The sequence below is a fragment of the Bufo gargarizans genome, chromosome 4 (genome assembly GCF_014858855.1).
Source record: "Bufo gargarizans isolate SCDJY-AF-19 chromosome 4, ASM1485885v1, whole genome shotgun sequence".
Lineage (NCBI taxonomy): Eukaryota > Metazoa > Chordata > Amphibia > Anura > Bufonidae > Bufo > Bufo gargarizans.
The window spans coordinates 436,188,742-436,213,743 of record NC_058083.1 but is presented as its reverse complement, the minus strand read 5'-3'; the positions used below and the strand labels follow the sequence as shown (position 1 = coordinate 436,213,743).

The window sequence follows — 25,002 nt, the reverse complement described above, 5'->3', positions numbered from 1 at the left end:
TTTTAAATTTTACTCCATCTCAATCCAGTTGTTCTATATGTTTTTCAGTCCATGGCGGCATGGTCGGATTCCTGGCACATTTTCAGTATTTTGACATCCGAATAATTATGCATATAATCTACATTATTTCTTTAAAGAAAAAAAAGCACCCTGACAGTCATGGCATTTTTATCTTTATGGGGTATGATTTTTTGCCAAAATATTCACCTTTTTGATTCCTTTGAGTTAGATTGCTACCACTATGGACATGATGTTTAGCTATAAGCAGAAAAGATATTCTCTGCCCGCTATGTTTCTCATGCAGGAAAGAGTGCCATGCCAATGTGAAGCTGGCAAACTTCTAAAAATGCTAATGCTTCTTGGACCGGGCCACAGCCTTCTCCATCACCTTGTCATCTGTGCAACAGGTAGCAATGGATTCATTCCGGCAATAAATCATCATGCGACTTCACCTAAATCTGCCAGCAATGTCTTCAATTGGCTCTGATGACATATTTTCGTTTTCACACTGGAAAACATTTCAGAAACCTTAATTACTGCTAAAAGCCGTACAGCTCTCCGCTTAATGATGATTTCCATTTAGGAATAAGCACACGTAACTCTATACTAATGACCCCTAGGCTTTATTGTGACAAATGGGTGCCAAATTGGTCCATTTTTCTAGATTTTTATTCTCTGTTCTTGCTGAATATTTAAAGGTCCATCACCACTGAAAAAAAACAAAAGACTGGCTTGAAAATAATTTGGGAACATATATAAATGTTATAGAAGAGCATGGCCCATAATTTAATCACATGATATTATAAAATCTATCCGTCATGAGGTTAGTACACGGTACAACACAACTTTATGTGAAGAGCAGGTAAATAAATTCAGCTGGTTAAAAGCATAAGAGTCCTATTACAGGTGCGGCATGAGCTGTGGCTCGCAGGGCCACACTTGGAATTGGCACTGTTAAGGTTGCCATACAAACTAGTGTAAAGTTGATCTAAATGGACGATTTCAACCAAAACGCATGTTCGTTGGTTAAAATTTAACAAACAAACTTATTTTCATTTGAAAAGAAGTGGGCCATGTTTAATATTTTCATCTGATAGTTGGATGAAAGATATTGATTCTTGTACAAAAGATCTTTCTTTGAAAGAACATTCCCAGAAAGATCTTTCGTCCATCGCCAGGTTTCATTGAACGGGTATGGCCAGTTTGAACAACTATAAAGGCCAATATGGAGTAAATGTGTATGGCCGTGTCTGTGACAGGAACGTTCACCAGATGTTTGTTTGTTGAACTGCTGTTCAACCATCAAACAACTTCTATCTCATGTCTATGGCCACCTTTAGTCAGCAATTAGAAGAACCACGATGCAGCAGCCACATGTTTATTGCCACCATAACAGTTTGCAGCCCCCAAACTTAGTCTAGGTGTTGTATAGTAGGTGCACATGTTATACATACTTTATGGGCACCTTGTAGATGCCCTTGTTCTCTTAACACAGGCTATGTGATATTCCTGTCAAATTTTCCTGAAATGAAACTAGATGGGTAATTTAACATACTGGGGTTATTCATTTGTTCACTCAAATCTCTTAAATGGAAGTTTCCAAGCTTCTATACATTATAAGCCGTCATCAGCAAAGGAAATAACAAAATGGCTGAATTTGACTGGTCTGTACAGTAATCAAAATGACACCCCTTTTCTGACATCACTTCCTGCTCTGCAGGTATTGGCTGAAATTGCACCTCATGAACTTCCTGCTTTGCCCATCCTCTACATTCACATAATACTAGTAATACCGAGAGGTGCTCACACAACCCTACCTAAATCTACCCTAGACAGGAGCTCATTTTCCCCATTTCATTTCCCATTATCACATTGGCTATTTATGCCCATGAGGGCTTATGGAGGCACACAGGGCCCAAATTAATAGTGATAAGGATAAATGGCGAAAGAATGGGGTCACGGACACACCGATGCAGCGCATTCTTTGGCACCATTATCATTATTAGGCGATTACTTGAACAGCTATGGAGAGGGATGGGATCTATTAAAGGTGAAGGCTCTTCAACAGGTCTTTAGCTATTTTAGGGCTCCATTGGTTATTACATTTTTAAGAATCACTGACTAACAATATACAATTGCATGCAAGTTGAATTTTCTCTTCTGCAGCATCTCCTGCTATAGGGAATACATCAAAAACATCCACTCTGTGAGTTTATCCATCTCACAGCAAAGTCCATATATAATTACATTAGTCTCGGGCTAATACATATTGCTGCAGGCTCACATAATCCAGAACAAAGTGGCCTGTCCTAACGAGCTGTGAAGCACCAAGACAAAGTTGCGCCTCTTAGAGAAAAGGAGATATTAGTGATTTTTCTTACTTTCTTGGACGCCAGGATTTCGCGCACCTCTTGCTGGAAATCAATAAAGCGATCGTGATAGATGGCCATGCACCACGCTTCCATGAAGTAGCTGTTTTCAAAAGAAGAAGAAATTGAGTTATCCAGTGAACCTCTCATTAACAGCTAATAAAGTATTTACCTGATTTTTCCCCCCTTTTTTTTTGCTTTCATAATTTACAGCTCAGGGCCCATCAGGATCATTTGTTCATAAAATGCCTCCCTATAACAGCATGGTCAATCAATTTTTTTAATGGATGTTCCTGATGTACAGCCAGCTCTGGTAATTACATTTAAAGTGGCTTAATTCAGAGCTGTAGCAAGACCCAGTGAAGAATCCTGATTTTATCAGAATTTAAAAGCCTGAAGACCTGTGAGGGACCATGTCTCCATTATCCGGTCTCATTTGAGAAAAGCAGATTGTGGGATTAACTGAACTGGTGCATAAACAAATTAAATTTGTGTAGACAATGACACAAATGTTGTTCAGCATTAAGGTCTGCGGATTAATACACGACAGAAAAAACAGGCCACCATAGTGTTGCCGTACAGCGTCCGCACTGCTTCTCTAATTCCCAACTTTCTTGTTTTGTGCCAGCTAACCATTATATAAGTATGATAATTCATGTACAAACATGGAGGGTTCCAGTTCTGTAACCACAGGTCCTGTCTGATGGTCATGCAGACAGTTATAGCAAAACCGTGTGAGATACAACTCTCACATAGGGATCATCCTTTCCACTTTTTGGTCATAATGAGGCAGATTTATTTGTCTTTTTCCAATGTAAATGACAAAGTGATAAATCAGTATTCAGTAGGCGCCTCAAAAACAACCCAACTACCATTTGGTAAATCATAAGATATTTACTTGCAAATAACATCCTTCAAGTTCTGTACATGCAAAACTCTCAATTAACAGATAAAACAACTGAATTTATTAGAGACCATGTAAATATACAAGAGGTCTAATTAGCAAGAGGATAAGTATAACCCCTTCTGTGGGGATGGCTGGGTGAATATGAATTAGCAAATTCTGCTGCACAGATCTCCTGCCTCTCATCCTCAGCCTTTTCTGTTACATAATGCAAAACATAGCATAACATTTCCATCAAGTCTTCAGGTTACTTAGGTTGGCTCAGGAGAATTTTCCCATCTATATGAGAACCTGAAGAAACCTAACAACTCCAACAACAGAGACGGAGGTAACAGTGATGACTGAAGTAAGTTATCTAGCGGAAATGGGATTGTCCCACAAAACATTTTCTACCTTTTTCAAACCAGCACCTGGGACTGAATATTTTTGGATTTGGATACAACAAAAAATTTTGTATAGCGATTGAGTTATTCAATAAAATGTATCTGTACAGCGCCACCTGCTGTTTGTTCGCTCTCTTATTTCCTGTCCACCTCACTGAGATGGTTGCATGTGCTCAGTTTAAATCTTCAACTGTCACCAGCCATGGCTTCTGTTAAAAATCTGGTGGTTAAAGGGATTCTGTCACCTCGTTTTAGCCTATAGAGCTCGCCGCTAGCATGTCCACAATATACCTGTCCCATAAAGCGGTGTCCCTTTATTGTGTTTAAAAAATTATTTTATAGATATGTAAATGAGCCTGGTAAGGTGCCCAAGGGGCTGTACTAATCTTGGTGCCCAGCCACGCCCCCTGTGAAGGAGCCCAGCACCGCCTGCGTCCTCCGAATCTCCTCCTTTCTTCACAGTTAGATTGCCGTAATCTCGCGATGCGCGAGCTCACGCATGCACAGTGACGGTATAGTGTTCCTTCCCTGTGCTGGCATCAGCCTCAGGGAAGGAACTGCGTGAGCTCGCACATCGCGCGATTACAGCAATCTAACTGTGAGCTAGGAGGAGATTCGGAGGACGCAGGCCGTGCTGGGCTCATTCACAGGGGGTCGTGGCTGGGCACCAAGAAGGTTAGTACAGCCCCTTGGGCACCTTACCAGGCTCATTTACATATCTATAAAATAATTTTTTAAACACAATAAAAAGGACACCGCTTTATGGGACAGGTATAGTGATGACATGCTAGCGGCGATCTAGCCGTGCATGTCCGCAGCTCTATAACCTAAAACAAGGTGACAAATTCCCTTTAAAGGAAAAGAGCTGCTGCAGAAAGGACACTCGCTCTGAGTTGCAGCCTGACATAAATCTAGCAGAGCAATTGGAGCAATGAATAAGGAGATCTGTGGATCCATGTGAGGTGCAGGGCTGGTCCTAGCTTTGTTAGAAAGGTATTGTCATGTACTGTATGATGCCCGATTTTCATTTTGTACATCAATCATGGCATAAGCCCTTTATAGGAGGTTTTTGGAAGTGTGATATTGATGGCTTATCCTAAGGATAGGCCTTCAATATCTGATCCGCGGGGGCCAGCACCTGACACCCCTGCCAATCAGCTTCTGAAGAGGCGGCTGCACTCCCAGTGAGCTATGCAGACTCTACACAGCATACCAAGCACATTGCCATACATTGTATAGTGGCTATGCTTGGAATTGCAGTCCAGGCTCAATATGTCATTGGTGTTGGGAGAGGCCTCAGCAGTCACCAGAACTCTGCAGTCTCTTTAAACAGCTGATCAGTGGGGGTTCCAGGTGTCGGACCCCCACCAATCAGATATTGATGACCTATCCTGAGGATAGGTCAGCATTATTAAACACCCAGAAAACCCATTTAACATCATGGAAGTACTGTAATGTGGGAAAATAGAGTATAATCATATATCTACACAACAAAAGAAGAAGACTAAGGGGAAGATTTATTATAGACCAGTGTTCTGCGCCGTCTACGATATCACCTGCGCTGCTGGAAGATGCAAATAATTAATGATGAGGAACAAGTCTTGTCATGAAATAGGTCCATCTCCAGCACACCGTGCGCCTAAACAGAAATCTATGATGTAGATTTCTGTATCATTTATGCCAGAAAAGTGCTCGATAAATAATAATAAATAATAAAGCTGAAGGCGAGGGGCAGTTTTCTTTATGGGTGAACTCCTTTAATGTACTTTTAATAATTCCGAGCATTACTGCATTTATATTAAATGTTATACATGAGGATAACAGAACAAGAGAAGGACTTTGGTATCCTGGTTACAACTTAGCTTAGGCTACTTTCACACTAGCGGCAGGACGGATCCGACAGGCTGTTCACCCTGTCCGATCCTTCCTGCCGCTATTTTGCCGGACCGCCGCTCCGTCCCCATTGACTATAATGGGAACGCGGGGGTGGAGCTCCGGTGCAGCAAGGCGAAAGGCCGCAGGACTAAAAGTACTGCATGTCCGACTTTTTAGTCCGGCGGCCTCTCACCGCAGACTGCCGTTCTGCGCCGGAGCTCCGGCCCTGTCCCCATTATAGTAAATTGGGACGGAGCGGCGGCACGCCGAAATAGCGTCAGGACGGATCCAACAGGGTGAACAGCCTGTCGGATCCGTCCTGCCGCTAGTGTGAAAGTACCCTTAGTAGCAGTACTCAAAGTCAAGCAGCAGCTGCAAAAGAAAATACTTTATATATTTTACTCGCTTATACACCGTCAAAATATTCAGCAGATGTTATCATAACTTGCTGTACCCAATGGGTGTGTGGGAGAAAACTCACAAAAACAGGGTGACCATACAAACTCCATGCTGATGTCCTGTGTGTGTGTCAAAGCTGTGTGTGTATGCAGCAGTGCTGTGTGGGTGTATTTGTGCAGCAGTGCTGTGTGGGTGTATATGTGTAGCAGTGCTGTGTGTGCTTGTAATGTGTGGGCGCTGTAGATCTGTGTATATTTATTTGTATAATATCATGATCATGAAGCGTAAAAACTAAAAATACCTACAAAAATAGTCCAGCAGAACAAGCATGGGGGGACCCTACAGAGCAGGATGCATACTTATGGGGGTTCCTTTAATGAGGTGACCAAATGCATCATTTCTGTTTGTTTTAATGTTCAGCAGATGACACACTAGGATTAATAGGAGCTAATCAAAGCTATTAACCCCCCTCTACACTAGACCCCAACCTTGATCCTTCGAGTTTATCATGCTTTTCTGCAATGTACCATGGAAGAAGTTTTTATAACTACTTTGTACAGTATGGACAGAGCTGTTAATGCGCTTGTTAAATACTATGACTTCATCTGAATAAATAACATTTTAATCTTCCATAGTTCTGCCCTTTAATTAAAAAGAAGTATGTAAAACCTGTTCTTAATATTTTAAGCTGCAGCCCAATAAAATGATTCCCTGGTTTTGCACCATAAATGATTAAATTATTCCTAATTAAGTAAATAGAATTAAACCGAACTCTTCTTGGCTTAATATGGTTTCTAGACACAGATTATCCTGGACAATATATTAAAGTGAACAAATCATATTAAGCTTGTTCAGCTGTCTCTATTATGTGTGGTGAATATATAATATGTGCCCATGCATGTCTATATCTATAGATCTGTGTAGAACACAGCATTGTGTTACCACAGGATAGGTTATAGGTGTCTGACTGGTGTCTGACCGCTGGGACCTCCGCTGATCAGGCGAATGGGGATCCTGTGCGCCTGATGAAAGAAGTCAAGCTTGGATACTGCTTCTTCTTTCAATATCTCTGTGGTATAAGAGCTTGTTTTTTTGTGGGACAAGTTGTATTTTTTGAATGGCATTGTTTATATTACCATAACTTAAACATGGAAAGTGTGTGTGTGTGTGTGTGGGGGGGGGGGGGGATGGGGGATTGGGGTTGTGGTGTTAAATTGGAAAAAATGCTGCTTTAAAGAGGACCTTTCACCGATTATTACACTGTGAACTAAGTATACAGACATGTAGAGCGGCGCCCGGGGATCTCACTGCACTTACTATTATCCCCAGGCACTGCTCTACATGTCTGTATACTTAGTTCACAATGTCAGGATCGGTTAAAGGTCCTCTTTAACTGCAGACTGTCAGCTTTAATTTGAGGGTATTTGCATCCAAATCAGGTGAACGGTGTAGGAATTACAACAGTTTGCATGTGTGCCTCCCACTTGTTAAGGGACCAAAAGTAATGGGACAATTGCCTTCTCAGCTGTTCCGTGGCCAGGTGTGTGTTATTCCCTCATTATCCCAATTACAATGAGCAGATAAAAGGTTCAGAGTTCATTTCAAGAGTGCTATATGCATTTTGAATCTGTTGATGTCAACTCTCAAGATGAGATCCAAAGAGTTGTTACTATCAGTAAAGCAAGCCATCATTTGGCTGAAAAAACAAAAAACAAACCCATCAGAGAGATAGCAAAAACATTAGGCATGGCCAAAACAACTGTTTGGAACATTCTTAAAAAGAAGGAATGCATTGGTGAGCTCAGCAACACAAAAAGACCCGGAAGACCACGGAAAACAACTGTAGTGGATGACCGAAGAATTCTTTGCCTGGTGAAGAAAACACCCTTCACAACAGTTGGCCAGATCCAGAACACTCTCCAGGAGGTAGGTGTATGTGCGTCAAAGTCAACAATCAAGAGAAGACTTCACCAGAGTGAATACAGAGGGTTCACCAGAAGATATAAAAACCATTGGTGAGCCTCAAAAACAGGGAGGCCAGATTAGAGTTTGCCAAACGACATCTAAAAAAGCCTTCACAGTTCTGGAACAACATCCTATGGACAGATGAGACCAAGATCAACTTGTACCAGAGTGATGGGAAGAGAAGAGTATGGAGAAGGAAAGGAACTGCTCATGATCCTAAGCACACCACCTCGTCAGTGAAGCATGGTGGTGGTAGTGTCATGGCGTGGGCATGTATGGCTGCCAATGGAACTTGTTCTCTTGTATTTATTGATGATGTGACTGCTGACAAAAGCAGCAGGATGAATTCTGAAGTGTTTCGGGCAATATTATCTGCTTATATTCAGCCAAATGCTTCAGAACTCATTGGACGGCACTTCACAGTTCAGATGGACAATGACCCAAAGCATTTTCTTAAGGGAAAGAAGTGGAATGTTATGCAATGGCCAAGTCAATCACCTGACCTGAATCCGATTGAGCATGATTTTCACTTGCTGAAGACAAAACTGAAGGGAAAATGCCCCAAGAACAAGCAGGAACTGAAGACACCATAAAACAGACCATTATATAACAACCGGTGACTGTTCTGCCTTAGACAGGATACAAGCTGTCCTAAAAGGGGTCTTGTATTCTGCTGATGGTTTGTGTGGGAATGGGGGTAGGGGATATTTTAATTGTCTGCTGTTTCGCTCTACTATTGAGTTGCTGTATATACAGATTTCTCATATCTAGGTTCCTTCTGCTTGCACTCTAATTTATATACTACAGGTGGCAAGCAACCCATGGATCCTCATACAGTGAGAAACAGAAGTATTTGAACACCCTGTGATTTTGCAAGTTCTCCCACTTAGAAATCATGGAGGGATCTGAAATTCACATTGTAGGTGCATTCCCACTCTGAGAGACACAATAAAAATAAAAAATTCTGGAAATCACATTTTATGATTTTTAAAGAATTTATTTGTCTTGCACTGCTGTGCATCAGTATTTGAACACCTGAGAAACAGCAAGAATTCTGGCTCTCAAAGACCTGTTACTGTGCCTTTCAAAAGTCCACCTCTACTCCACTCATTAATCTAACTTAGTAGCACCTGTCTGAGCTCTTTAAAGACACCTGTTCACCCCACAGTCAGTCAGACACCAACTACTACCATAGGCAAGACTAAAGAGCTGACAAAAGACACCACAGACAAAATTGTGGACCTCCACAAGGCTGAAAAGAGCTATGGGGAAATTGCCAAGCAGCTTGGTGAAAATAGATCAACTGAGCAATTGTTAGAAAATGGAAGAGGCTAAAGATGACTGTCAGTCTCCCTTGGACTGGGGCTCCATGCAAGATCTCACCTCGTGGGGTATCACGGATGATAAGAAAGGTGAGGAATCAGCCCAGAACTACAAGGGAGAAGCCGGTCAATGACATGAAGAGAGCTGGGACCACAGTTTCCAAGGCCACTGTCGGTAGAACGCTGTCATGGTTTCAAAGCATGCATTGCACGGAAGGTTCCCCTGCTCAAGTCATCACATGTCAAGGCCCGTCTGAAGTATGCCAGTGGCCATCTGGATGATCCAGAGGAGGCATGGGAGAAAGTCATGTGGTCAGATGAGACCAAAGTAGAACTTTTTGGTCTAAACTTCACTCATCGTATTTGGAGAAAAAGGATGAGTTGCATCCTAAGAACACCATCCCTACTGTGAAGCATGGGGGTGGTAACATCATGCTTTGGGGGTGCTTTTCTGCGAAGGGGACAGGACGACTGCATTGTATTAAGGAGAGGATAAATGAGGCCATTTATTGTGAGATTTTGAGCAACAACCTTCTTCCCTCAGTCAGAGCACTGAAGACGGGTCGTGGCTGGGTTTTCCAACATGACAATGACACACAGCCAGGATAACCAAGGAGTGGCTCCATAAGAAGCATATCAAGGTTCTGGAGTGGCCTAGCCAGGCTCCAGACCTAAATCCAATATAACATCTTTGGAGGGAGCTGAAACTCTGTGTTGCTCAGCGACAGCCCCGAAACCTGACAGATCTAGAGGAGATCTGTATGGAGGAGTGGGCCAAAATCCCTGTTGCATTGTGTGCAAACCTGGTCAAGAACTACAGGAAACGTTTGACCTCTGTAATTGCAACTAATTGCTTCTGTACCAAATATTAACACTGATTTTCTCAGGTGTTCAAATACTTATGTTCAGCAGTGCAAGACAAATGCATTCTTTAAAAATTCATACAATGTGATTTCCTGATTTTTTTTATTTTTATTCTGTCTCTCAGAGTGGGAATGCACTTACAATGTGTATTTCAAACCCCTCCATGATTTCTAAGTGGGAGAACTTGCAAAATCGCAGGGTTTTCAAATACTTGTGTTCCTCACTGTATGCAGGTTGGCTCATGCAGCAGACAGGTGTGCTGGGACAGGTGTGCTGTCAATTAGTCTGTACCTGAGCTAGAAATAAAATCTCATTTGGTAGACAATCCCTGCTGAATGTAGCCAAATGAGAGAATGTAATTAACCCCATTCTGTATATTCTCTATTAATCTCTTCATCCATTACTATATTACAAGCCCCACATTTCTAGGAACTTCATGTTTATGCTGCTGTTCACTGCACTAATAGCTCAGTTACGATTATGTCATAAAGAACAAATACATTCATTTAATGGAAAATGGCTTTGTATCTGTATCATGAAACCGCAGAGTATTGTTCTGAGCAAATAAGCGATGCTTAAAATCCATTTAGATGGGAGATATTACTAGGCATATCTGGAAGGAGTGTTTTTAGGAAGTTTATTCCCAGTCATTAGCTCATTAGTCGTTAGCTAATTTACATGACGCGATCATCGCGCCTGTCTATAAGGGAATAAATGATCGTTACAACTGTTTGTCCCCATACATATTCATTGCATCTCGGCAGTACATCCGCTTACACAGGGCGACCTGCTGCTGAAGAAATTATTTTTTGTGCTGCATAAATGATGGGATCATCAGATAAATGCGATCAGCGAACACTTACACTAGGCAATTATCAGGATCACCCCATGTAAATGAGCTTTTATTCAGGACTTTATGGAAGCTACACATTTACAAATTGTAGATTTCCAGTAAGTCAAGATTTATATCAGTTAGCTCATAAGAGCTATAGAAAAGAAAGATCTCTGGTGTAATCTTATGCTATACGATAAGCAGAGGTACGCATCCCATACAAAACTTAAAGGCTAATTGGTCTTTATTAAAAATATTCAGCCAATCTGTCACAAAGGTTTAACTGTCTAGCTGTAAGAATCCTACTTTAACTTTGTGCCCTAATAACCCTTATCTGTAAATTACTCAAAGAACACTTATAAACACTTATTTAAGCCTCATTCTTATCAGTAAGATAGGAATTGAGCTATAATGAGTGTTTAGAAAGTCAGAGATAAGGAGCCATCAGCTCAGATGCCTGATAAAACAGAGAGAAAATAAACAGTATGCTACTAGAGAATCTCAGGGCTGTACAGTGAAAAGGGCTCAACATTTTATAATAGAAAACTATTGAAAAAATGATTTTATCTCAAAAGGAGTAGAATGCAATAATACAAAAATGCCCCCAAAGGTGTACATAACCTTTGAAGTTTACTAAAACAGCCCATTTGATCCAAAACAATCATTCGTTGGGTAAAATTTAACAACAAATTATTTTATTAGGCAACTGAAAATAAGTCTGTTGTGTCTGAATTTTTCATCCAGTAGTCAGATAAAAGGCTGTTTTCGTTTTTTCATGTTTAAACTTGAAATTGTTTTCACACTTTTGCCGTGCACATTAATTAACTCCTTTGCGTGACCCGCTGTATATATACATCAGGAAATGGAGTTTTAAACATGGAGCCCGCTGGCAATCACAGACATTTAATTCATCAGATGCCATGGTCAATTGCGACCATGGAAGCTGAAGGACTGAACAGCTGCATTGCTATGGCAGCCAGGAGCCTTGTAAAGGTTCCCAGGCCTGCCATAGCAAAGTTTATATTGAGCCTTGCCTAGCAGGACTCAGTAGAAACACAGCGATTTTAAAATAAGCTATATAACTATGATATAAGCGATCTAATGATCACATATTTAAGTCCCTTAAGAGGGCTAAAACTAATGTTAAAAAGCGGAAAACGGTTTTAAAAACATAAAAAAAACTAAAGAATTAGAAATTCATATCATCCCCTTTCTCCATAGTACAAGTAAAAATAAATAAAAATATATAAACATCATTAGTATCGCCGCATACGAAAATGCTTGATCAAAAGGTAAGCTTTCATCCCGTAAGATGAACGCCGTAAAAGAAAAAATAAAATAAATGCCCTAATCACAATATTTTTCTTGCTTTGCCTCACAAAAAAGTGAATAAAAAGTGATCAAAAAGTCATACAGATCCCACGATGGTCAGTTGTAACAGAACGGTAACATTTTCAGAATAAATTTGGTAAATGTGCTCCACATAGGAACTGCATTTCGCGTTTGGTGAAGCAATTCAGAACCGTTGTCTGTTTATGTACTGGACTTGGACAATGAACAGGATTCGAGCCGTGTATGAACATAGTCCTAGAAAATTGACTAGGCTGACTAGTGTGAAACTACAAGTGTCACATACATGGTATGGAGTAATTTACAAAAAACATCTGTGTTGTAAACCATACAGGTTACAAATTCTTCAGGAACCGACACCAGACAACAGCCAGAAACGTGGTGACTTCTGCGAAAACTTGCAGGGCTGATTGGAACAGCACAAATTCACTGACTTGCCAGTGTTCAGCCATGAGGCAACCTTTAACTTCAGTAGGAAGGTCAATTGCCAGAATGTTATAATCTGGGCTCAGAAAACCTACGGGCCCTTATCGGGCAATGAGCAGGCACAATGTCTACAGTTGCTCCTTTTTAGCAGAGAATACTGGCACTGGCCTGTCCTACCGGGAAATGTTAAAGGAATGGCTTATGCCATAGATAGAGGAACATCTGCCAAACCTAGTGTATCAGCAGGATGGTGCTCCTCCTTATTTCCAGTTGGATGTTCGCTGATAGCAGAATGAAACTCTACTAAAACAATGGATGAGCTGCACCTGAATAAATGATTCACCAATGTTGTGCTGGCCTCCATGACCCAACCAGATCTAACACCCTGCAACTTCTTTCTGTGTGGCTACATCAAGAACTCAGTGTATCTGCCACTCAAGCCACAAAATCTGAAGGACCTGAGACAACATATCACTGGAAAAGTGGAGTCCATATTGAGGGATATGCTGGTGTGCGTCAGAACAAAACTGGACCACCGCATAGATATCTGTCGTTTTACCAGTGGAGCTCACATTGTAGTGTAGTGTATAGATAAATCTGTTCTCTCAGCTATGAATACTAGAGCTATAATTCTGAACAATTCTTTTTGAATTACTCTTTCTTTATTTTTAAAACCATTAAAACATAAAACTGTAAAAATGTGGTATCGCTGTAATTGTACTGGCCTGCTGAATAAAAGTAGCATGTCAATTTTACCACCCAATGAATGCCATAGATACAAAACTTGTGGGTTTTTTTCCAATTCCACTCCATTTAGAATTTTTTCCAACTTTTCAATACATTTTCCAATTCCAATGCATACAATCCATTAGAAAGTACAACTTGCCCTGCAACTAATAAGCCCCCATATGACCATGTAAAAGTAAAAAAGTTATGGCTCTTGGAAGTGGGAAGTAAAAACAAAAATGTGTCTGGCCTTGGAAGGGTTAAACAATTTTATGCACCCCCCAAAAAGGTACAAATAAAATATGCAACTTATCCCTCAAGAACAAGCCCTCACACAGCTATGTCAATGGGAAAATAAATGCCACGTGAAATATGGAAACACAAAAATTAGTTATTCAATGTGACATGCTTTTATTGTGCAAATGTACTAAAACAAAAAAAAAACATATGGAGGTCATTCACAGACTGGCATTTCACACACCTATGTTAGTAAAAACCCCTGTAAAAGTAGATGGGACAATTTAATTATGTATGGGCAACTGCGCCATAGTTTTTGGAGAGCAGATTTTGCTGGAATGGTCTTTGGGCACTATGTTGCATTTTAAGAGACCCTAAGGTACCCTAAAGTGGAAACCACACCACCCAAGGAATTTTTAAAGGGTGTAGTGAGCACTTTGACCCAACAGGCATTTCATATAATTTATAACATAGAATTTCCTCACGCTTCGTGGTAACGAATCACATTTTTTCCTAAAATGGCTGCTGCACGTGTGAGGACATGGAGCAAGGAACTCTGGGAAGGCGGGATCACCCATAATGCCATGCATGCAGCCAATCAGCAGCCAGTCAGCGCTGTAATGTCACAGCCCTATAAATAGCCTCTGCCATCTTGGATTCTGCCATTTTCCAGTGTACTTAGTGCAGGGAGCGACGTCAGCAGGCACTAGGGGCAGTGCTAGAAAAAAACTTAACTATGCTAAAAAAAAACTATTTAAAAGTTCAGGGAAAGATTATTCAAGGTGTAGGGAAAGGTTATGGAAGAATCATTCAACAGCATTTATGCTGAACAGGGTTCAGTAGAAGAGGTTACAGCCTGGGTAACAGGAACAATCCTATGACACCTTGTTGCACTGACTGCGGATCCAAATTGCCATTATACAGCTCTGTAATTCCAGCAAACCGTTCTTGTTATTGGAGTGAAAGTGCTGTTTGATACAGCCATTAACAGGGGTTATTACAAGGAAATATTTCTATGTCTTATTTGCCCTTGTGCGGCGCAGTTATATATATTTTTTGGCTTGTATAGTATGGAAAAAAGGGGCTTATTAGCCGTTGTGTGGTGAAGTGCTAAAATTACAGCCCTTTTTGTTATGTATTAGTGGAAAAAGAAAAATATATTTGCCGTTCAGCGGTGCAGTTATATGTTCTAAAGCCCTTTTTGTCGTGTATTAGTGACAAAAGTCAAATATATTTGCTGTTCAGCGGTGCAGTTATATGTTCTAAAGCCCTTTTTGCCGTGGATTAGTGGCAAAAGTAAAATATATTTGTCGTTCAGCGGTGCAGTTATATGTTTTGAAGCCCTTTTTGTCGAGTATTAGTGGGAAAAGAGAAATATATTTGCAGTTCAGCGGTGCAGTTATATGCTCTAAAGCCTTTTGTGCCATGTATAAGTGGAAAAAAATAAGGGCCTATTTGCCATTCAGCGGTGCAGTTATATGTTCTAAAGCCCTTTTTGTCGTGTATTAGTGACAAAAGAAAAATATATTTGCTGTATAGCGGTGCAGTTATATGTTCTAAAACCTTTTGTGGCATGTATAAGTGAAAAAAAAATAAAGGCCTATTTGCTGTTCAGCAGTGCAGTTATATGTTCTAAAGCCCTTTTTGGCATGTATTAGTGGCAACAAATATATATATTTGCCGTTCTGCGGATATGTTCCAAATCCCTTTTTGGTATGTATTAGTGGGAAAAAAGGGCTTATTAGCCGTTGTGTGTTGAAGTGAGAAAATTACAGCCCTTTTTGGTGTGTATTAGTGGCCCAAAAAATATATTTGCCGTTCACCGATGAAGTTCCATTGTACTACAGCCATTTAGCCTATTAGCCGTTCTGCGGTGAATTTTGATTGTTATATTTATTTTTTTGTGGTGTATTAATAGGAAAAAGAATATGGGAAAATTGATGGGTGATTGTAGACCTTCTTCAGTGTGAACCGAATTATGTAGATTAGCCATTCATTGGTGACTTTTTTTGTGAAACAGCCTTTATGGAGAAAATTGATGGGTGATAAACTGCTGTATGGGCACACGGCAGGGCACAAAAGAAAAGGAACTCCACATGGTTGTTAGATGCCATGTCCCATTTGAAGCCCCCCTGATGCACCCTTACAGTAGAAACTCCCAAGAAGTGATCCCATTTTGGAAACTATGGGATTAGGTGCCAGTTTTATTGGTACTATTTTTGGGTACATATGATTTTTTTTATCATTCATTATAACACTTTATGGGGCAAGGTGACAAAAAAATTGGTTGTTTTAGCACAGTTTTTATTTATTTATTTTTACAGTTTTCACCTGAGGGGTTCGGTCAAGTGACATTTTTATAGAGCTGGTTGTTATGGACGCGGCAATACCTAATATGTATACTTTTATTTATTTATTTTACTTTAACACAATAATAGCATTTTTGAAACCAAAAAAATTATGTTTTAATGTGTCCATGTTCTGAGAGCTATAGTTTTTTTTTATTTTTTGAGAGATTTTCTTATGTAGGGGCTAATTTTTTGTGAGATGAGGTGACGGTTTTATTGGTCCCATTTTGTGGGAGAGCGCTGTGTATGCCTTCTCTCTGGGTTGCCCTGCTGTCACTGACAGCGGGCAACTCGATAAGCAGCTGCACGATTGGTGTGCAGCTGCAGTTTCTGAATGGACGTTCTGGAACGTCCATTCAGAAATAGAGAACCACCTCCCGGACATTTAGAGTCAACGTGCGGATGGGAGGTGGTTAATAGAACAGGTTCTGTAGACATCTATGTGGAATCAGCTGACGACGGTGTAAAAGGAGTGCGCTTCTTCTTGGTGCTAACATCGACCTGTAAGGCTCAGTTCATACTTGAGTTATTTGGTCAATTTTGGCCCAGTGAATGCCCAAATAAATGAAGTGTGCAGTGATTCTAATAGTGACGCCTGTCATCTGCATGTCATACTGACTGACAGTATTATTTCACTACCACAGCAGACTCCCTATGCGCGTCACTGCAAGGCACAGCGTTCTACACCACTATAAAGGCTCTCTGCACCCAGGAAATAGCTGTTTTTTTAACGTGATCACCGCAAATAAATTTGGATCAAAGCAAATTTTTTTGGGAAAATTAGGTGAACCGGCCGAATCAATTTTTTTTTTAAATTCGCTCATCTCTATTTATAACACTTGGCTATAAAAATGAAAAATTTGATTATAATTTTTAAAAGAAAATGGTACTTTAGGCCAAAACTGTATTTCTCACAAGGGATAAAAGGAGAATATCACACAACAATTTATTACCCAGTGTCTCCTGAATACAACAACACTCCATATGTGGCTGTAATCTGCTGTTTGGGGATATGCCAGTGCTCAGAAGGGAAGGAGCGGCATCTGGATTTTCTAATATGGAATTTGCTGGAATGATTTTTAAGTCATAACTTTTTTTGGTTGACTGACTTGTTAGGGGGCTACATTTTTTGGCGGAACAAGCTCTAGTTTTTATTTGCACCATTTTGGGGTAGATTTGGCTTTCTGATCGCTTTTATGTAATTTTTGGGGAGGTGAGGCAAACACGAATTGTAATTCTGTCAGTGTTTTTTATTTTTTATGAGGTTCACCATGTGGTATATATTTGATAACTTTATTCTACTGGTTTATACAATTATGATGATACCAAATGTATATAATTTTTTCATGTTTTACTTCATTTGCAAAAAATCACTTTATATTAAAAATCGGTTGTATTTGGCATTGCCATATAAATAGATGAGCAAAGTTTTGAAAAATTCAATTCGGCAGCTTCGACAAAGTTGGACGAGAAATTTGATTTGTTATGAATTAATTAGTCAAGAATTGCTAGAAATAAGGTATACCCAGGCCACTCTGCCTTAGGGTATGGCCACATAGAGTGGCCATGCTGCGAGCAGGTTGCGGCCATGCTGCGATTAAGAACCACGCAGCCAATTAGCCTGCAGCTGCCTTTCATTTAATAATGAAGACCCCACTGTATAGTTGCTCTTCATTGTTAATTGCCACGCAGCACCTTTAATGCACCTTCTTCTGCCATCTGCTCTTTCTATTTTTCATATATTATCTAATATCGATCTTAATATGTCATCAGGAACATCCAGATCCTCCTCACTTACCATCTTGGTGACTCTTCTATGGATGATTTGAAAGAAGTAAAGCCAGCAAAAGATGAGGATGTTTATCTAAGGGGTGCAAACTGGATGGTATTTGTTGGCACGCTGGCAGTGGAATAATAAAGGCTTCTATTTTATTGGCATTGAATTATCAAACTGATGCAGCATAAGTCTCCCTGCACTTTCCCTGTAATCTCCCTGTAGTCTCCCTCTCTAATATTCTTCTATTAATCATTTTCAGCGACACTGTCCCTAGTGCATGAGCGCTTGTCATGTCTCTCCCTATGCCCAGCTCACAGTTCAATGGCGGTAATCGCGTGGGATGAGGATTTTATAGGGCTGCGAATTGGCTGGCTGCACAGAATTATGGGTGATCTTGCATTCCCGAGCTTGTCTCCTCTACGCTTGGTTTAGCTATGTAACATGTGCAGCCGCCTTTTTAGGAAAGCCTGATTCATTACCACGAAGCGCAAGAAAATTCGGATTCATTGCAAAGTTTTCCTAGATTTTGGACCGAATTCCATTTCGAATGCTTCACTAAACACTAGCTATATAGTAAAACATTTAGATTTTTCTGCCAACATACACTGACCAAAAATACAAAGGCAACACTTTTGTTTTGCTCCCATTTTGCATAAGTTGAATTCAAAGATCTGAAACATTTTCTACATACAGAAAAGACCCATTATTCTCAAATATTGTTCACAAATCTGCCTAAATCTGTGTTATTGAGCACTTCTCCTTTGGCGAGATATTCCATCCCACCTCACAGGTGTGGCATATCAAGATGCTTATTAGATAGCATGAATATTGCACAGGGGTGCCTTAGACTTCCCACAATAAAAGGACACTCTGAAATGTGCAGTTTGGTCACACAGCACAATGCCACAGATGTTGCAACGTTTGAAGGAGGTTGCAATTGGCATGCTGGCTGCAGGAATGTCTACCAGAGCTGTTGTCCGTGCAATGAATGTTCATTTTTCTCCCATAAACCGTCTCCAAAGGCGTTTCAGAGAATTTGGCAGTACAGTCGTGGCCAAAAGTTTTGAGAATAACATAAATATTGAAAATTGGAAAAGTTGCTGCTTAAGTTTTTATAATAGCAATTTGCATATACTCCAGAATGTTATGAAGAGTGATCAGATGAATTGCGTGGTCCTTCTTTGCCATGAAAATTAACTTAATTCCCCCCCCCCCCCAAAAAAAAAACTTTCCACTGCATTTCATTGCTGTCATTAAAGGACCTGCTGAGATCATTTCAGTAATTGTCTTGTTAACTCAGGTGAGAATGTTGACGAGCACAAGGCTGAAGATCATTATGTCAGGCTGATTGGGTTAAAATGGCAGACTTGACCTGTTAAAAGGAGGGTGATGCTTGAAATCATTGTTCTTCCATTGTTAACCATGGTGACCTGCAAAGAAACGCGTGCAGCCATCATTGCGTTGCATAAAAATGGCTTCACAGGCAAGGATATTGTGGCTACTAAGATTGCACCTCAATCAACAATTTATAGGATCATCAAGAACTTCAAGGAAAGAGGTTCAATTCTTGTTAAGAAGGCTTCAGGGCGTCCAAGAAAGTCCAGCAAGCGCCAGGATCGTCTCCTAAAGAGGATTCAGCTGCGGGATTGGAGTGCCACCAGTGCAGAGCTTGCTCAGGAATGGCAGCAGGCAGGTGTGAACGCATCTGCACGCACAATGAGGCGAAGACTTTTGGAAGATGGCCTGGAGTCAAGAAGGGCAGCAAAGAAGCCACTTCTCTCCAATCAGGGACAGATTGATGATTGATCTTCTGCAGAAAATATGGTGAATGGACTGCTGAGGACTGGGGCAAAGTCATATTCTCCGATGAAGCCTCTTTCCGATTGTTTGGGGCATCAGGAAAAAGGCTTGTCCGGAGAAGAAAAGGTGAGTGCTACCATCAGTCCTGTGTCATGCCAACAGTAAAGCATCCTGAGACCATTCATGTGTGGGGTTGCTTCTCATCCAAGGGAGTGGGCTCACTCACAATTTTGCCCAAAAACACAGCCATGAATAAAGAATGGTACCAAAACACCCTCCAACAGCAACTTCTTCCAACAATCCAGTTTGGTGAAGACCAATGCATTTTCCAGCACGATGGAGCACCGTGCCATAGGGCAAAAGTGATAACTAAGTGGCTCGGGGACCAAAACGTTGCCATTTTGGGTCCATGGCCTGGAAACTCCCCAGATCTTAATCTCATTGAGATCTTGTGGTCAACCCTCAAGAGGCGGGTGGACAAACAAAAACCCACTAATTCTGACAAACTCCAAGAAGTGATTATGAAAGAATTGGTTGCTATCAGTCAGGAATTGGCCCAGAAGTTGATTGAGAGCATGCCCAGTCGAATTGCAGAGGTCCTGAAAAAGAAGGGCCAACACTGCAAATACTGACTCTTTGCATAAATGTCATGTAATTGTCGAAACATATAAAGTGCGTGTAATTATATTTCACTACATCACAGAAACAACTGAAACAAATATCTAAAAGCAGTTTAGCAGCAAACTTTGTGAAAACGAATATTTGTGTCATTCTCAAAACTTTTGGCCACGACTGTACATCCAACCGACCTCACAAACGCAGACCACGTGTAACCACACCAACCACACCAGCCCAGGACCTCCACATCCAGCATGTTCACCTCCATGATCATCGGAGATCAGCCACTCGGACAGCTGCAGCAACAATCGGTTTGCATAACCAAAGAATTTCTGCACAAACTGTCAGAAACCGTCTCAGGGAAGCTCATCTGCCTGCTCGTCATCCTCATCAGGGTCTGAACCTGACTGCAGTTAGTCATAACAGACTTGAGTGGGCAAATGCTCCCATTCGATGGCGTCTAGCACGTTGGAGAGGCATTCTGTTCACGGATGATTCATGGTTTTCACTGTTCAGGGTAGACGGCAGACAGCGCGTGTGGCGTCATGTGGGTGAGCGGTTTGCTGACATCAACGTTGTGGATCGAGTGGCCCATGGTGGTGGTGGGGTTTTGGTATAGGTAGGAGTATGTTATGGACAACGAACACAGGTGCATTTTGTTGATGGCATTTTGAATGCACAGAGATACCGTGAAGAGATCCTGAGGCCCATTGTTGTGCCATTCATCCACAACCATGACCTCATGTTGCAGCATGATAATGCACGGCCCCATATTGCAAGGATCTGTACACAATTCCTGGAAGGTGAAAACATCCCAGTTCTTTCATGGCCAGCATTCTCACCGAACATGTCACCCATTTAACATGTTTGGGATGCTCTGGATCGGCGTATACGACAGCATGTTCCAGTTCCTGCAAATATTCTGCAACTTCGCACAGCTAATGAAGAGGAGTGGACCAACATTCCACAGGCCACAATCAACAACCTGATCAACTCTATGTGACGAAGATGTGTTGCACTGCATGAGGCGTGCTTGGGCTCTGTAGGGGGACGGACCTGGGCATTCAAGGGCGATCCTGGGCACCATTTGAATAAAAATAACGCCCCTCTGGGCTTCTTACTGCCTCATTATATTTGTATACGCCTTCCCGACAAGCATCACCATGGGAACGCTTGGGGGGTTAGAATATAACATCGGATCAGAGTTTCTCACTCAGATCGTGAAAAAACTTAGATCCGATGGTAAATTCTAACCACCAGGCATTCCCATGGTGATAGGGACGCTTGTTGGGGAGGAGTATGCCAGAACAACTGTACAGGATAAAAAAAAAAGACGAATATTCAAAAAATATATATATATTCGATATAGTGCTATACATTTGTTTTTTCGAATATTCATTTTTTTCTACCTGTAAAGTTGTTTCACTTCGGCATACTCCTCCCCGACAAGTGTCCCCATCACCATGGGAACGCCTGGAGGTTAGAATATACCATCGGATCTGAGTTTTCACGATCTGAGTGAGATTGTGAAAACTCAGATCTGATGGTATATTCTAACCCCCAGGCATTCCCAGGGAGGAGTATGCCGAAGTGAAACAACTGTACAGGTATAAAAAAATTATGAAATATCAAATACGAATCTGGCCCCTGACGCTCATCACTACTCACTAACACAGATTTAGACAGATTTGTGAACAATATTTGAGAGTAATGGTCTATTGTGTATGTAGAAAATGTTTCAGATCTTTGAGTTCAGCTCATGCAAAATGGGAGAGAAACCGAAAGTGTTGCGTTTATATTTTTGGTCAGTGTAGATGTCTGAGGGCCATTTACAGGACAGACTGTACTTTATCAATACCATTCTGGGGCACAGAAGAATTTTTGATGACTTGATATGTTTTTTGGGCGGTGAGGTGACAAAAAAGTTGTTTCGGAGTAATTTGTATATATTTTTTTACAGCGTTCACCTGATGGGATAGATTATGTGATATTTTTATTTGTTACCACATATATCTATTTTCTTTTACAGTTTTAGACAATAACAGCATTTTTAAAAAAATCATGTTTTTGAGTCGCAATTTCTTAGATCCATATTTCTTAAAACATTTTCTGGCTATGGTCTTGTGTGAGGGCTAATTTTTGTGTCATGAGGATGTTTTCATTGGTACCATTTTGGGGTAAATACCACTTTTTGATCGTTTGATATAGTTTTTGGGAGGTGAGGTGATCATGAGATATTTTCATAGAGCCGGTCGTTACGGATGCGGCAATACCAAATATCAGTATTTTTTTTATTTTTCAATTTTTTTTTAATTACTTGATTAGGGGAAAAGGGTGCTTTTTATATCTAAACTTTTTTTTATAAAACTTATTTTTATTTATTCTACACTTTGTGTGCCCCATAAGGTCATGCATTACTTTTTTTTTTTAAATGCTGATTTCTCCTGTAACTGGAGCTGACATAGAGGTGGTTCAGTGCTATACAACCTGGCAGTTCCTTCAGTCTCTCAGCCCCCGTGGTCACATTTTGCTTCCTATCTGCATTATAGTCTATGGGCAGTCTGGAACTGGTTAAAGGCTATTTACAACTTCAAGGGAATTTTTTTATGATTGTATTTTACTCATTTTGGGCTAAGATATTTTTTTCAATTGTTCTTAAATAAAAATGCTTAGTAATTTCTGAGATACAAGAGTTAAAGAAATGGTTTATTTGCAAGCTGTGACTTTCTGTTTTCTTTGAATCCTGTCATCTGACGGCTCATGTAGAGCGCTTATCTCTGATCTTCTCACCTCATAACCTTAGTTAAACCATATTCTTATCAGTTTGAAAACAATTGAGCTATAATGAGTGTGTATAAGGTCAAGAGATCATAGCTCTACATGAGCCGTCAGATTACAGGATTCAAAGAAAACAAAGTCACCGTTTGCAAACAGACTTTTTAACCCTTGTATGTCAGAAACGGCTAAACATTTTTAATAAACACCAATTGAAAAAATGATTTTAAGCTCAAAATTTGTAAAATGCATTCATTAAAAAAATTCCCCCAAAGGTGTTCATAGCCTTTTTTTGTCACTGGGAGATATGGAAACAGACAGCACATATAATCAGCAGTTTCTATATCTTAAAATTTCCTTCAATGGAGATTGACTCTATCAGAAGATAGTCGCAAGGGAGCACGACCGTACCAATAGCCATGGCAGTAATAGCACGTGATATGGAGCCTAAAGGTTGGGGGACCCAATCATGGGCAAGAACGTTTTATGGGGAATAACAAGATGGTGGCTTTTTGCTATAATTTGGGTTTTCTGATATGTGGTGCTATCATACATACCTTTAATTATTAATAAATAATAATGTATTTATATAGTGCCACCATATTCCGCAGGGCTTTACAAATTCATAGGGTTCATGTACAAAACAAAAGTAACTGGCTATTATTATTGCTACTGTTGTAATTTTCTTACCCTAGGTGGTAGGGGTGTAACCATGAAGCAACTTTACAGATGAATATTCAAATGAAGAATAAAATACAACAAATTGGTTGCTTAGGTGGACTTTCCCTTTAATTCTAATCTTTATACAGTGGCTGCATTCTTGTAGACCAATACTGTTATACACATTAGGCCTCATGCACACGACCGTTGTGTGCATCCGTGGTCGTTGTGCCGTTTTCCATTTTTTTTTCGCGGACTCATTGACTTTCAATGGGTCCGTGGAAAAATCGGAAAATGCACCGTTTTGCAGCCGCATCTGTGATCCGTGTATCCTGTCCGTCAAAAAAATATGACCTGTCCTATTTTTTGGACGGACAACGGTTCACGGACCCATTCAAGTCAATGGGTCCGTGAAAAAACACGGATGCACACAAGATTGGCATCCATGTCCGTGATCCGTGGCCGTAGGTTACTTTCATACAGACGGATCTGAAGATCCGTCTGCATAAAAGCTTTTTCAGATCTAAGTTTTCACTTCGTGAAAACTCATATCCGACAGTATATTCTAACACAGAGGCGTTATGGGGACGGGGACGCTTCTAGTTAGAATACACTACAAACTGTGTACAAGACTGCCCCCTGCTGCCTGGCAGCACCCGATCTCTTACAGGGGGCTGTGATCCGCACAATTAACCCCTCAGGTGCCGCACCTGAAGGGGTTAATTGTGCGTATCATAGCCCCCTATAAGAGATCCGGGGCTGCCAGGCAGCAGGGGGCAGACCCCCTCTCTCCCGAGTTTAAATTTCATTGGTGGCCAGTGCCGCCCCCCTTTCTCCCTCTATTGTAATAATTCGTTGGTGGCACAGTGTGCGCCCCCCATTGGCCCCCCCCTCCCTCTATCCCTCTATAGCATTAACAACATTGGTGGCCAGGGTGCGGCCTCCCCTCTCCCCCCCCCGATCATTGGTGGCAGCGGAGTTCCGATCGGAGTCCCAGTTTAATTGCTGGGGCTCCGATCGGTAACCATGGCAACCAGGACGCTACTGCAGTCCTGGTTGCCATGGTTACTTAGCAATAGTAGAAGCATCATACTTACCTGCTGGCTGCTGCAATGTTCGTGTCCGGCCGGGAGCTCCACCTACTGGTAAGTAGGCCGGACACAGACATCGCAGCAGCCAGCAGGTAAGTATGATGCTTCCACTATTGTATTATTGCTAAGTAACCATGGAAACCAGGGCTGCAGTAGCGTCCTGGTTGCCATGGTTACCGATCGGAGCCCCAGCGATTAAACTGGGACTCCGATCAGAACTCCGCTGCCACCAATGATCGGGGGGGGGGGGGAGATGGGAGGCCGCACACTGGCCACTAATG

At 41.1% G+C, this 25,002-nt stretch overlaps 1 protein-coding gene across 1 annotated transcript in view; it reads right to left on the bottom strand.

The window, feature by feature from the left end:
- CFAP61 (cilia and flagella associated protein 61) overlaps window positions 1-25,002 on the bottom strand; it is a 291,524-nt gene that overhangs the window by 19,131 nt on the left and 247,391 nt on the right. Inside the window, exon 26 of the mRNA XM_044291895.1 lies at window positions 2,382-2,472. Within this exon, the coding sequence (XP_044147830.1) occupies window positions 2,382-2,472 (91 nt within the window). The remainder of the gene's footprint in view (window positions 1-2,381; window positions 2,473-25,002) is intronic.